Below are 14,377 nucleotides of genomic sequence, written 5' to 3' on the forward strand. Positions count from 1 at the left end.
CTGAAAGGCCTCAGAGGAGCCTTGTGTGGATGAAGGAGAATGTGGGCTTGGCTGCGGAAGTGTATGGCTTTCGGGGTCCCACTGGGTGACACGCTACGTGTCACCTCTCACAGGGCAAGGCTCACACCCCACCGCTACCCAGCACTCTGGCTCTCCTAAGTCTTTGGTTAAGAATTAGTCTGGCGTCTCAGGCTTTCTTTCTATTGTAGATTAAATTTTGCTAGGTGCCCACGTCCTGCCCACCGGGGGAATTTATACCCACAGCCCCAAAGACGTTGGCCAGTGATTCAGACGTTTGACAGCCCCAGGGTGCATGACTCCCTTGAGAACCTCAGGATGCCGCACCTGTCATCGATAGAGTCCACCTTCTCCTGGATGCGGTCCGAACTGATGTTCCCATCGCTCACCAGCCTCCGGCCCGTCTCCACGACCGCATTGATCTTCTCCTCGTTGGCGTCCATGGTGGTCATGAAGTCCTCTTGTTTTTTAATAGCTGCTTCAGCTCCTTCCAAGGTGGTGGGCATTTCAGTATGGGCTAAAACATACTCCTTATTTAAAAAGGGAAAAACAAAATCAGAGCAGGATGAGAAATCATGAAATACAACTTGCTTTCAGAACAACAACAAAAAAGCACTCTTTCCTACATCCTGCATTTCCACGCAACATACTTTGCAACAATTGCTTCGTCACACTTATATGAAATTATCTATGGAGTCAGATAACACAAAAAGTTGGGCGGGAAAAAAAATCCCAGTGGGACACCGCAAGTGACTAAATTTCCCTAAGTGGTTAAATGCTCTTATTTTTTTCCCAAAGAGAGTGAGGGAAGTGAACAAAGGTTTGTGCATCAGCCACAAGGGTCCACTCATGTGCCCATAAGGTGACAGCAACAGACTGTTCAAACCCAATCTTTTAAGAGGGATTATCAACCACAATGTTGGTGACCATCCTTAGCTCTTTCTCTTTCTCTAATCTCTAATGTCCTTGGGTCACTGGGTCAAGTCCCTGACCTTTCTAGAGCAACGAAGACAGAACCATTCAGAAAAAAAAAAAAAAAAGAAAAAAAAAATATCCCCTAAAATATTGGGTTGGCCAAAAAGTTCGTTTGGATTTTTCCGTAATATTATGGAAAAACCCGAACTTTTTGGCCAACCCAATACTTTTTAGATTGAATTAACACCTCTCAGAATGTCGCTAATTTAATGAACTGCTATGAGGACATACGTACTATGAACCCACTAAGAGGTCCTCGACCGTAACTGCAGTGGAACTGTACTTTGCAAGGCAAGATAGCCCCTGTGGAAATCTTCAACTCTATCCCCTACGTTGTGATGGGTTTCAGTGCCTTAGATGTCAGGAAAAAAACAAATGTCTTTCCATCATTCTTCTCATTTCCCACAGGTGAGGTTTAAACCAGCAGCCCCGGCAGAAACGCTTCCAAAGGCAGCCAGGGCCTGCCCCGACAGGAAGGAAGCCAAGGCAAGGAGGGACGTTACCTGGTTGTTAAGGAAGGCTTCGGCCTGCTTGGTGTCCCGCAGGAACTGCTGGTAGGCGTGGGACTGGGAGAGAAGGTTCTGCCTGTTCTCCCACATCTTGTGGAGCTCATTCCACCCAGTGTCCAGGGCCTGCAGCCGCTGCCGCAAGAACATGTACTGGGCGTCGGTCTGGCCCTGGGTGACCATCTCACCCATGTCCCTCATCTTCTGGTAGTCCTCCTCGTAGTTGTCGATCTCGTTTTTGATGTTCTCATGCTGCGTGAGGAGCTTCTCGGCCTCGGTCAGGGTGTTGGGCATGTCCTCCGAGGCGATGGCCGTCTGGGTCCTGGAGAGCCAGGACTGGAAGTCGTCCAGGTCCCGCAGGAACTGCTGCAGCTTGCTGGCCTCTCCCAAGGAGGCCTCGCGGTTCTTGAGCGTGGTCTTCATCTCCTCCCACACGTCGCTGATCTCGGCCAGCCGAGACAGGATGGCCTGGGCCTGGTCGGGGTGCTCGGACTCCAGCTTCTCGGCCTCCTTCTGCAGGTCGCTCAGCTTTGCCTCGATGGCCACCAGGTCCCGCTCCATGCCGGTCAGCTTGCGCTGCAGGGCCATGACTCCCGCCAGGTCGTTGCCCAGGTCCTGGGTGGACTCGATGACCTTGGTCTTCTCTCGAATCCAGGACTTGGTTTCGTTGCACTCGAGGTGGTAGTTCTGGATGCTCAGGGCGGAGAGGAGAGCGTCCTTCTTCCGGTCCACCAGCTCCCTGAACTGACTCCACCTGTGGGCGCAGGGGCGGAGCAGAGAGCAGAGTGGGAGAGAGGCCGGAAGCTCACGGCTGGACAAGGAAATCAACAGTGACGGTTGAAGCTGCGGCTCCCCCTCCAACTCTGCTTTGACTACATGCGCTTTGGAAAATCATCTCCCTCAGTATACGGACACCAAATATCACCATCGAAACAGCTCAGAGACACACTATAATCTAATCGGGACAGAGCCTGACAAGAGGGGGACTTGCCAAAGGAGCTGCAAAGTCAGCAGTGACAACACATCTGTCCCCCAAAGAGTCACTTAATTCATGTCTGCAATGCACATTTTACTCATCTCCGAGCTGCACCTAATGAACGTTTCCCACACCCAAAGCCTTCAGAACCAAGGCCAGCTTGCCACCACGACCTACTCAAATGTATTTATTCAACAGAAAGATAAGACGGGGACAAAGGTCCACCTTGATAATCAGGACTTTCATCCACCAATTACGTCTCAAACATGCTAAAACCCTCCCTGTTCCAGAAATCGTTTTAAAAGACACAGGACAGGTGCTGCCTTGATGCCGTGATCCACCACGCTGGGCACAGGTCTCACACCCAGGCCCTCGCTTCCCACGTCGGGAGGGGCTGCCCCGAACGATGTTGCCCACCCCCCTCCCCACAGAGACGCTTCTTGAAAAACCAGGGTATGTCGAAAGGCAGATGCCGACATCATGGCGTCAGCGCCACAGTGTCAGTGACCCTGTGCAGGAAATTCCTGACCGCGAGGCTCAGCAGGTGACCTTGCCATCCTGGCCTGGCACACAGGGAGCCGGCCCGCCGCCTGTCTCACGCTTACCTCGTGTTGAGCTTGTCCTGCTGGGCCTTGATCTCCTTCTCACTCGGGTGGCCGCTGTGCATCAGCTGCCGAGCGATCTGGTTCACCACCGCCACCCGGGAAGCCTGGTTGTTCATCTCTGGTTCTAGGCTCTCGAATCTGCAGAGGCAATTCAACAGGGGGGTCACCTGCTCGGTCACCTCGGCTGCGAGGGGCGGGCGGGCGGGCCGGTGTCCCCGCAGCAGCCGCTCACCTGTGCTGGATGACCTCCAGGTCCTCCAGCTTCTCTGGGATCTGCATGTTGTTGAGCCACTGCTCCTTCTCGTCGATCCAGAGCTCGCAGGCGTCGGCCTCGCTGAACATCTTGTACAGGGCCAGGGTGTCCTGCAGCGCCTGCTTCCGCAGCCGCGTCAGCTCGGCCACCTCCTTGTAGCGCTCCTCGATGCCTGCCAGTCGGCCCTGCACGTCGGGAGACTCGGCGTGCTCCTGGGGGAGGGCGCCGGCCTGCTCGTGCAGCGAGTCGATGGTGGGCCGGTAGTTGGCGATCTCCTCTGCCACGTCCTTGTGCTTCTTGACCAGGGACTGGGTGGAGTACTCGTCGTGGCCCACGTCGCTGCTGGAGACGATCTTGAGGATGTCCAGCATCCAGGCGTCGATGTCGTCGGCGTCCGCCTGGAACTGATGCAGCAGCGAGGCCTCCTCCAGGCGCTTCTTGCGGATGGCCGAGAGCTGCTCCAGGTGGGCCCACTGCTCGCGAATGTAGGCGATCCGCTCCCGGATCTTCTCCGACCCGAAGTGCTCCTCGGCGATCATGTCTTCGCCCTCCTTGATGGCCTGCTCGAAGTGGCCGCTGCGGCCGCTCATCTCGTCCTCGAACGCCCGGTGCTTGCTGAGCAGCCGCACGACGCTGGTGAGGTCCTTGCCATAGTCGTCGGAGGACAGGATCTTCTCCTTCTCCCGGATCCAGCCTTCCTCCTCGGCCATCTCCCAGAAGAACTTCCAGAGGCGACGGGACTCTTCCAGGCGGGCCCGGCGCTCAGCCGCCAGCTGGCAAAGCTCTTGGTAACAGAACTCCATGTGGGCCACGCGGTCTCGGATCACCTGGGGGTCGCAGGGCTTGTAACCTGTTTAACGCCAAGGCAGGCACGTGGGTGTGACAGCGGCAGCACAGGCTCCTGCGCGTTTGCAGGCAGTCGGCTACACCCCCGCTCTCCCTCCTAGATCACCAGTTTACGCTAAGTGCAGGGCCATGTTATGGGGCAATGGAGCACCTTCTAGGATCTTGACTGGATGAGGGGGGAGAGGAAAGGATAACTGCTATTTTTTTTTTTTTTTTTTTTTTGCCCCAAGCATTATTTTTTTTTGATCACTTAGGAACCAAAAAAGCAGGTAAATTGTAAGAAAGAAGGCAGCAGCTGCATTTAATTGTTTCTAAAACAGAACAAAACCAAATCCTTCCAAACATCCTTTAAACAAAGATATGCACCAGCCAGGAGTGAAAGCCATGAGGTGTCTGAGAGACACACCAGGCTATCGGTGTGCAGAGTGTGGTCTGGCAGATTTCAGTGGCCAACATCAAGCCACTAAAAACCAAGCAGCACTCGAGTACTGAAGGAAAAGACAGGTCCATTTCAGAATAGCAAGACAGTTAAAATGTAATGGAAGGCCACCCTACTGCATCTCATTATACCCACGACACGGCCCACTGGGAACCCACAATAGCAAAGTAACTTTAAAGGTCCCATTGCCACACATAACCCATTTACATCTCTGGAGATGGACTTCTGGTGACGAGGGGGTAACGGCTCGAACGGTCTGTCTTTACCTTCCCCGTCTGTTGCAAACTTCTGGGCGGAGGCATTGACACCTCTCACCCGCTCTGCCTGGATGCCAATGTCCGCTTCAACCAGGGCGTGCTTCTGTAACAGGTCTTCCACGCCGAGCAAGTGTTTGCCATAGTCTTGAGACAATAACAGCACCTGCGCGCAAGAGGCAACAAAAAAGACATCCATGAATACAACCTTGACGTCAGCGTCTCATAATCTTTGGATGGGATGGGAGCCAGCAACCAAGCTGCACCCTCCCTCCAGCCAGCCATCCTCCCCATATCTTTAGGGGAAGATGATGGCATGCAAATCAGAGCAAAACAAACCCAAAAGCCTGTAGCAGGAGAGACATTATAAACTAATGACCATCTACCTTGGAATAAGAAGTCAAACCTATACTAAAAAGTAAAGAATAGAAAAAAGAAAAAAGAAAAAAAAAAAAAAAAAGGAGGAACCAGTATGAAATATAAACTGAGCCTCCAAGAAGGAAGTGCCTGCAATAACAACCATTCAAGAAGATAAGATAAAGGTAACAGAGCTGTTTCATGTCAAAGTTTAAAGAAGTCTCCTAGAAGTTGCTGACCCCTTAACTGGATGCTCTCCTCACCTGCAAGCTCATTGGTACACCTCTGCGATACTTACACAATCAACGGGAGAAACACCTAGTTGAAAAGCTTACAAACCACATCTCTAACCAAATCTCTAACAGGGCCAGGTGACTGTCACGCTTAGGAGGTCCCGAGCAACATCTCTGGTTTAAGTTTGGACCCACTAATATTTTCTTTCATTTTTTCCATCAGCCCAATTTGGGGCTCTCATCACACATCCTCTCCAGATGGAATTTCTACTTCATTCTTACTTATGAGGAAGTCTCTGGCCCAATCTGAATTATAAAGTGCATGACGAATTCTAAAATGAAAAGCACATCTCTGCTAGATTTTATGAACATTTCTATTTTAAGAGGTCAAGACAGACCATACATGAGAACATCATAAACCTGGGACAATAAAGAGGGAAAACTCATGGTATGAAGTGACCTCGCTCCCCCTGCCAGGAACAGTTCAAGAGGTAAGCAAAAGGCAAGGGCTTACATCCTAGGAAGGAAACCCCTCGCATGAGGTCAAGCTGGGGAACACAGCATGTTGAGATAAAGGAGGCTTCACGGTACGGCCTGAAATCTGCCCTGTTCTGTCCTAGCTATGTGGCTAAAGGCCTGCCAGCTGGAGAACTGCTTGACATGGATGAGCTTTCCTAAGAGGCTTGCATCAGAGGACACAGACAGGCACAGGACTATGGCACAACGGCAGGTCTCTTCCTGGGTTGGGGGGAAAGCTGGGAACACCATGCCCAGAGCTGTCAGTAAAGGAAGGGGAGGCACAAATCGGCACTGGCAGCCCTCTCCAACCAGCACGCCGCCCTGTGATACATACACACATCTTGCGCTTAATTCTCGCTATAACCGGATGAGGTAGATGAGGCAGATGGTAAGTAAGCTCTCCGCTTACAGGTGAAGGAAGGAGGCTCAAGGAGATCGGGAAGCTCCGGCGCTCACCATCTGAACGCTGGCTGCCCGGTTCCCGGGATGCGTTCTGTCCACACTGCCTACTACTCTTCCGTACCACCCGCCTGGCCTCTCCCCAAAGCAGAGCCACTCACACATAGGCCAACGAGACGGAAAGGCAGCCCCAACTCTAAAAAGTTAAAACCACAGAAGACCACAATTTGACTGACCCCCTACCAGGGGATATAACCTAAATTAGACCTGAGTCACAGCGGCAGCCCTCCAGCTACGGAACTGACCTTTGTCACAACTTCTTCTCACTTCACGTCTCATTTAACTTGTGAGCTAACAAACAACCTTCCCGTGGGTGACATGGCCCTTCTCTGGCTGTAAGTGGGCGATCAGACCAGGGGCATGGCTGTGTGTTGGGGGGTTAGTGGGCGGGTCCCAGACGAGACAGGCCTGACTGGATGGGCTCTGGCCTCCACGCTGGCACGTTTTACCTTCATTTCATCCATCCAGTCCATAATGTAGAGCATTTCCTGGAATATCTTCTGCAGCCCCAGGTTCATCTCGAGGCGCTGCCGCCGGGCCCTGAGCAGCTCCAGCAGGTACTCCCAGAGCCGGATGACATTGTCCTTCCTCGCCGCGATGCGCTTGATGTCGTGGTAGTTCTCCGCTTCCAGCTCCCTGGCCACGGCCACCACGGCCTGCACGCGCTCCTCGTACGCGGCAATGTCCGTCTCAATGGCCTCGTGCTTCTTCGTGGCAGCCTCGACGGCAGGAAGGTCAAATCCAAAGTTGTCCTAAGAGAAAAGGGAACAAAAAGAAAAGAAGCACAAAATTCAAAAGCCATCCAATTTGGAACAAAGAAACAGAAAACGGAGGTGGAGTCCTGGGCACACCCCTTAATCTTGGCGGGGGCGGGGGGGGGGGGTGGTGTCCCAAAGCCAAACACTGACTCCCGAGTCCCGACCCCCACTGGTCTCCGCCTTCCTGGGGGCCCTTAGAACTGTGCTTGGGCTCAAATGCTGCCCCCAAAGCAAACCAGCAACTTCTCACTTTACAGAGGGGTGCAGCACATAGGTAGCACCCGACTTACGAGACTGGAGCAGGCGATGGCTTTGGTTAAGCCAAGTAGAAAAGAAGCCACTTACTTATTTCATGGCCAGTCTAGCTGCCTTGAAGGCCAAAGACTGGGAGAAGGAGACAAATTTTTAAATATGAACGGTTCACACACACTCACTGGCTCTAAACAAACTTTGTTTGAACTACTTCCAGATCTATAAAAAGTCAGATAAATAGAAGAGAAAATATATTAGAAATTATAAACATCCTCTTCATGGGAAGTGGGTGAGATGACTTGACAGCTGCTGCAGGACACTGGATGTTGACAAACAGCTGTCCTAAGGCCCCTGAGCGTGGTCTAGGTTCTAGCGGACCCCGGGAGCAGTTTTCTTGAACACTGTTCTAGAGCAGGACCTGGGACACCAGACGCTGGTTCTCGCTCAGCCAGGTCTCCCTCATAGCTGCCTTGCGGTCGAATCTGCGGGCAAGCTGTTCCAGTTTCTCCTGTCTTATGAGCTCGTTCCGCAGGGCCAGTTCTCGCTCGTGTTCCGCTTTTTCCAGTCTTTCCCAGGCCTACAGAGATGAAAGAGAACAGTTTCCTGCTACGTTCAAGGAACAATCCTAGGCTGCAGTTAACAGCCAGTGCTTCTCAAAAAGACCTGAGAACTTGAAAGGGAAATCCCATTCCCAACCTCACTGACTCTTAAGCCTTGGGAAAAAAATCATTTTCTCTCAGTTGAGCCACATGGGAACACTCTCCCCTATCTAAATCTAAAGATCCTATGTCACATCTGGGAAACAAAACAGTGTAGATATGGAGCAACGTAGCTAAGTTACAAAGCCCTTAACTTTAATTGAGAGGAAGCAAAGTATCTTCAACAGCTCTGATGTAAAAAAGATAAATGACATCTTCTAAGAAATCATACTATGAATCTCTCATTCACCCTACTCTGAAGTCACTTATTTTTAATTCACATATCTGAGTATTTTTTTCCCAAAATAGTCACCAATTAAATTCATTCCTATGAAATATATCTTACTTCACATTAAAAAAAAAATTCGACTTAAAAGAATCTAAATGTGTACAACTGACCACAGTTCTAGATTTTTCAGATTTCTGCTTGGAAATAATGCCCACCATGAAATTCTATAATTGCAGATATAACAGGCATGGAAACAAATTTTTTGACAGCTTCTCTGACAGAAGGAGTCAAAATCCTAAGCTCTAACCTCTAGGGATTCCAGATACATGAAATAAGGTTTTGAATTCTCCCTTTTGCAATTTAAAGATGTTTGAGCCAATTGCCTGGGACAAATGACAGGTAAACTGATTATGTATCTGAGTGACAAGGTAAGCAGGCTGAACCTGGTTTGATAAAATCTAACACACACACACACATACACCGCCAGCCACCTGCCCGCAAACCACCACAAGCACTCCCTTGACCCTCAGCACTACGTGAGCAATGACTGCCGCTTATCAACTCGGCAGGCCAGGAAGGAAGCCTTTCAAGATCTCTTAGCAATCAAGACCCACTGATAGAACCTGAAAACCTACAGGAGGCTGGCGCCCACACAGGAGGACAGGGCCCACGAAGGAGGCCAGACGGATCGGTTTTACCTTGTTAATGTCAGAGATGAGTTTCCCCTCCCGGGGCATGTAGACCTTCTGGTTATTGGCCCTCATCTTGCTCTGAATAGTGAAAAGCAGGACTTCCAAGTTCCCCTTCTCAGTAAATCTAAGCAGAGAAAACCAGCCATAAACATTATACTATATTTTGTTCTTTCAAAAGGAAAAATGCATCTGCTTCTAGAGAAAAAAATAAAATAAAATAAAATAAAATAAAAAAACACACTTCGGGGCTTCCCTGGTGGCGCAGTGGTTGAGAGTCTGCCTGCCGATGCAGGGGACACGGGTTCGAGCCCTGGTCCGGGAAGATCCCACATGCCGCGGAGCAACTAAGCCCGTGCGCCACAACTACTGAGCCTGCGCGTCTGGAGCTGTGCTCCGCAATGAGAGGCCGCGACAGTGAGAGGTCTGCGCACCGCGATGAAGAGTGGCCCCCGCTTGCCACAACTGGAGAAAGCCCTCACACAGAAACGAAGAACCAACACAGTCAATAAATAAATAAATAAATAAACACACTTCGTGCAGCCTCACAATTTTAAAAGGCATTTATCTCCAGTCTGACTTTTATGTGAAACGCGTGCGTGTTAGAGCAGTGGGTTAGTTTTTGGGTACTGAAGACCTCAGTATGTGCCAAACTGTGGGGGTTTTTTTGTGGTTCGTTGTTGTTGCTGAGATTTACAGTCAGGGGCACAGAATGCTACTCTTTTGTTAATCAACTCAATCAAGATTTAGACCCCAAGCCCTGGACGATGAACTGGCTTCATTCCGAGAGCACAGCTGAATGCATTCAACAAGGATCATTTCAAACGTCCACCTAGGGTCACTGTCAATGGGTTGTGGAGACCTCAGCCAGGAATTCACAACTGAGTGAAGTTTTCAGAAAAAGGAGGGATGACTCTTGTCATAATAAGCAAGAGATAAGGGCCACAATATTTACTGGACAACTACGTAGCTTTAAAATATGTGAAAAATCAGACTTCTGGGGGCAGCAAAACCTGATCTGAACGGATATGAAACTATTGTTTTTTTTAATTCACACAATGTGAATAATTACATGTTTTGCTACAGATATGTGAGGAGGCCTGATACGAGTTAACTGCCTCAGAACCACCTGGCATGTACCCTGTTACTTCTCTAAAATCCAGAAACGATGGAATTCTGAAACACATTAGGCACAAGAGCTTTGGATAAGGAACTGGGGACCTGCACCGTTTCTTGGGACTCTCACGTATCACACGTACCAGTGGCACATTTCTGCTGGAAAGGGCTCACAGAGGGTATAATTTGGAATACATCTCGGCAACACAGGCTCAGATTAAAAGGAGGAGGACAGGCCGCTGGCGAGAGGCATTCATTGAGAGATGAGACCATGCAAGTCAGAAAACAGGGGTCTGCGGCTGCAATCACCTCTCTCCCCATAAGAAGGGCAATGCATTACACTCTGCATCTTACTTGGGCGGCTTTTCCACAGTGCGGTAGGTGTTGAAGGCCTGAAGCTGTTGTTGAACCCCAACCAGCGAGTTGGCAAATTTGCGATTGTTCAAAATAATGATGGTTTGTTCAATCCACTCCAGAAGGTCAGAGGCAAGGGATTCATACTTTTCAATCATTTTTTCTGTTTCAATAGCATTGTCGAGCACCTGTAAACAAGAGTCAGAAAAATGGAAAAACAAGATCGCATCCCTACGTAAGGGAGACATGACTGCAGCCTTATGGGAGCCCGCACACACTTCAGCACTCGCTGAGACTTAGGCACAAGAGTTTTTAAAACTCCAAGAACCATGTGCTAATAAGCACTCAGACCGTGGCTATCATTTGTGAGCAATGACAACTTAACTCAACTGTAATTGGTTCTGTAACCTCCCTACCCCCAGGCAAAGGGTTTCAGATCCTGAATGACTCCTGATACCTCAGCTCTGAAATTCCTAGAGGAACAAAAAGGGCTCTATTTTGCTTGGTCCTGTCCCATGAATGCCCATGAATTTTCCATTCCATTGCACTGAGAAGACAATGTCATCTGATCTGCTGTGTTTTGAAATATATGGCAGGGGAACATCAGCCAAACAAAAAAATTAAAAAAATGTAATACTGATGAGGCCTTTCCAAGCGTGGTAAGTAGGATTTTCACGTCCATGACATCAGGCGACTCAATCAGATTTTCAATACCCAATTTTCTGGCAAGGTTGAGGGGAGGGGTGTTTCTGGGTCTGAGATCCCCCTGAAATCCCTTCCTCAGTATTTTAGCCACCCACCACTCCTGCCTCCTGTTACTCTTTGGGATCGAGAGGCTGCTGCCCACTTCCCTGCCGTGTGGAGAACCTGCCACGAACTCCCAATAGCTAAACGTCTGAGTGCGTGGTGGCGACACATTAAGATGCGAACCTTAATTACGTCTCACAACTTACAAAAGTGGTGTGAGCTCACCTTTCCAATTCGTTTTCCTTCAACAGCCAAGGCCTTCATCTTTGAGAAGTAGTGGTAATAAGTCACCACGTAAGTGATAATGGACTTCTCATCGGGGTGGTCCACACTGATATCTGCAACCCAGAGAAGATTCTGTTCAGTACTCTGCTCACAGCACCGCCACCCAGGCAGCAGGAACAACCCGGAACAGCTGCTCAGCACTGCACAGGCCTGTATCTTCATTTTTTGGGCTGAGAGTTCTGCCATCAGTGTGTTAATTATAAAGTTAACTAACAGGGATGAAATCACCTCCCTGGCTCTTTTATTATATGAACATTCATAAGTGCCTTCTACTGCAGTAAGGACATAAAAGTCTTTTTTTTTTTTTTAACATCTTTATTGAAGTATAATTGCTTTACAATGGTGTGTTAGTTGCTGCTGTATAACAAAGTGAATCAGCTATATGTGTACGTATATGCCCATGTCTCCTCCTCCCTCTTGGGTCTCCCTCCTACCCTCCCTATCCCACCCCTCTAGGTGGACACAAAGCACCGAGCTGATCTCCCTGTGCTATGCGGCTGCTTCCCACCAGCTATCTGTTTTACATTTGGTACTGTATATGTGTCCATGCCACTCTCTCACTTCGTCCCAGCTTACCCTTCCCCCTCCCCGTGTCCTCAAGTCCATTCTCTATATCTGCGTCTTTATTCCTGTCCTGCTCCTAGGTTCATCAGAACCACTTTTTTTTTTTTTTTAGATTCCATATGTATGTGTTAGCATACGGTATCTGTTTTTCTCTTTCGGACTTACTTCACTCTGTATGACAGAAGGACATAAAAGTCTTAACAGACATGATCCTTTCTCTAGAGGATCCCAGGCTACTGAGATGACAAAATATATACAAAACTACTACACAGAAATGAAGAACATAGTAAGAACTGAGTCAGATATCTCAGTGGTGTGGTTACCACCCAGACACACCACATTCACCTCCCTGCCTCCCCGACCCCTAAGCTGGTCTGTGTTTCTCTGTGGTCCTTATTTCTGCCAGTGGCACCAGAATCTTTCCCGGCCACTGAGTCCATGGACATCTTTATCTCCTTGTTACCCATATCCAGTTAGTCACCGGGTCTGAGACCTGATGATTCTATTTATGGAATCCTTACTGTCACTCTTGGGTCCAGCTCTCACGGTCACATAACCAGACCTGAAGCAATGGCTTCCTCACTGGGTCTCCCTGCTACTCGATTCACTTTACACACTGTGCCTGGCTGATCTTCCAGAAGCACAGCTGTGAAGCACAGCTCCCTCCAAGCCCAAATCACTCAGAAGTGCCCTGCAGTCTGAAAAATAAAGTATAAACCCCAAAAGGCCTCTACAATTTGCCCTAACTTTCTTTCCCTCCCTCCCTTCCTTCCATCTATCCATCGAATATTTATCAAGCTTCCTCTAAGTGCCAAGTGCCATTCTAGACATTTCTCATTCTATAGCCTACTGGTTCTTCTAAGGCACTATAGATCTAAACCAAACTGGACTATTTACCACCCCTCAATTCCCAATATTCCTTCCGGTTACAGCCTCCCTTTGTCTGAAAGGGCCTTCCCCAGCACACCACCTTCTTCCTACCCTTCAGGTCCAGCTCAGAAGCCACCACTCCAACACAGCCATTTCCGATCCCTACAGCTGGAATGACTGTCTCCTCTGTTCCCTAAAGGGCTTTGTTTATGGTTTGCTTTCTGCCAGGTCCTATGATTACTTATGCACATTTCATTAGTCTTACAAGACTGAGTTTCCAAGGCAGGAAACCAGTCTTGGGAAGCCCTGGGCCACCGTGCCTCCCCACCTCCTAACGTGCTGTCTATATACAGGGTGGGTGGTCAATAAATATTTATCGAGGGAGGGAGCAAATGAATGAAGGTGGTCAGTCTTCGGGGTATGGCAATGTTGAGGGAAGCACTCAACTCAGGATAGACAGAGGAGAGAACACACAGATGGCTCTTTGTTGACGTATGGGGCTCTTTTTTCAATGTGCATCCGCACACGCGCCTTCACTTCTATCCTCCTGGCAGCCCTGTGTGAGGCAGGTTGTTTCTCTTGTTTTAAAGACTTGACTACCAGGGCACAGGGCGGGAAAGTTCCCTGCCCAGAGTCACTGAGGCAGCTGATGGCAGTGGGGGCCACAGCTACTGTTCCCACCCCAGGGCCCCTGTGGCCAACTCCTGTGTCTGTTTGGCCCCATCAAAGTGGGCCCTATGGATACAGAATTGGAGGAAGGCCAGGAAAAAATGCCATCCCTGTATGCAATTGAATAAACACAAAATGTCGACATAACTGGGAAAGAGTGAGCAAGCAAAACCTTTTTTAACTTGTTTACAATTTTATTTTAACTGATGCTCTCTGGGGCACCGGACAACTAAGCAGCAGCTAAGGACAACTAATAATCAAGATCAAACCCACAGAGTAAGTGACATCGACTGCTTTTTTTAGCTCCTTGTCTTCGAATGATCTGGGGAACATCAATCCCCTTTTCGTAGTGGGTGGTGATTAGAAAGAGTAACTAATGAGCAACTTATTAAATTTCTTTTTGTCACAGTGATTAAAAAAAAGAGAAGATTCTTTATCCAAGCACAAAGAGCTCGGGCTCAGGGAGGATGCCTTTCCAGAGTAAGGCAGGGGTTAAGCACAAAGATTTATCACAGTCCAAGGAATTTTAGTTTTGTGTTTATATTGAGAAATCATTTAATGGGCTAGCACAAAGATAATTTTATCTCAGCTTCCTGTAGTGAAACTATCAGTGCATCTGATGCACTGGAAAATAGCAAGACGCCTGCCTGGCAGCCTCACGACCTCGATCTGCCCTTGGGGAGTTCAACTTCCTATTCTATATTTA

The 14,377-nt window shown here is 49.1% G+C and overlaps 1 protein-coding gene across 5 annotated transcripts in view; it reads right to left on the reverse strand.

Moving 5' to 3' along the window:
- The window catches only part of SPTBN1 (spectrin beta, non-erythrocytic 1), a 196,068-nt gene that overhangs the window by 36,382 nt on the left and 145,309 nt on the right, over nucleotides 1-14,377 (reverse strand). For all 5 annotated transcript variants that reach the window (XM_057558641.1, XM_057558643.1, XM_007190016.2 and 2 more), the window contains 10 exons: nucleotides 11,509-11,621; nucleotides 10,537-10,724; nucleotides 9,076-9,193; nucleotides 7,869-8,027; nucleotides 6,890-7,192; nucleotides 4,885-5,038; nucleotides 3,313-4,183; nucleotides 3,081-3,218; nucleotides 1,497-2,253; nucleotides 346-548 (listed from right to left, as the gene is read on the reverse strand). In XM_057558641.1, the coding sequence (XP_057414624.1) occupies nucleotides 346-548; nucleotides 1,497-2,253; nucleotides 3,081-3,218; nucleotides 3,313-4,183; nucleotides 4,885-5,038; nucleotides 6,890-7,192; nucleotides 7,869-8,027; nucleotides 9,076-9,193; nucleotides 10,537-10,724; nucleotides 11,509-11,621 (3,004 nt within the window). The remainder of the gene's footprint in view (nucleotides 1-345; nucleotides 549-1,496; nucleotides 2,254-3,080; nucleotides 3,219-3,312; nucleotides 4,184-4,884; nucleotides 5,039-6,889; nucleotides 7,193-7,868; nucleotides 8,028-9,075; nucleotides 9,194-10,536; nucleotides 10,725-11,508; nucleotides 11,622-14,377) is intronic.

Source organism: Balaenoptera acutorostrata, chromosome 12 (genome assembly GCF_949987535.1).
Source record: "Balaenoptera acutorostrata chromosome 12, mBalAcu1.1, whole genome shotgun sequence".
In the NCBI taxonomy this organism is placed as follows: Eukaryota; Metazoa; Chordata; class Mammalia; order Artiodactyla; family Balaenopteridae; genus Balaenoptera; species Balaenoptera acutorostrata.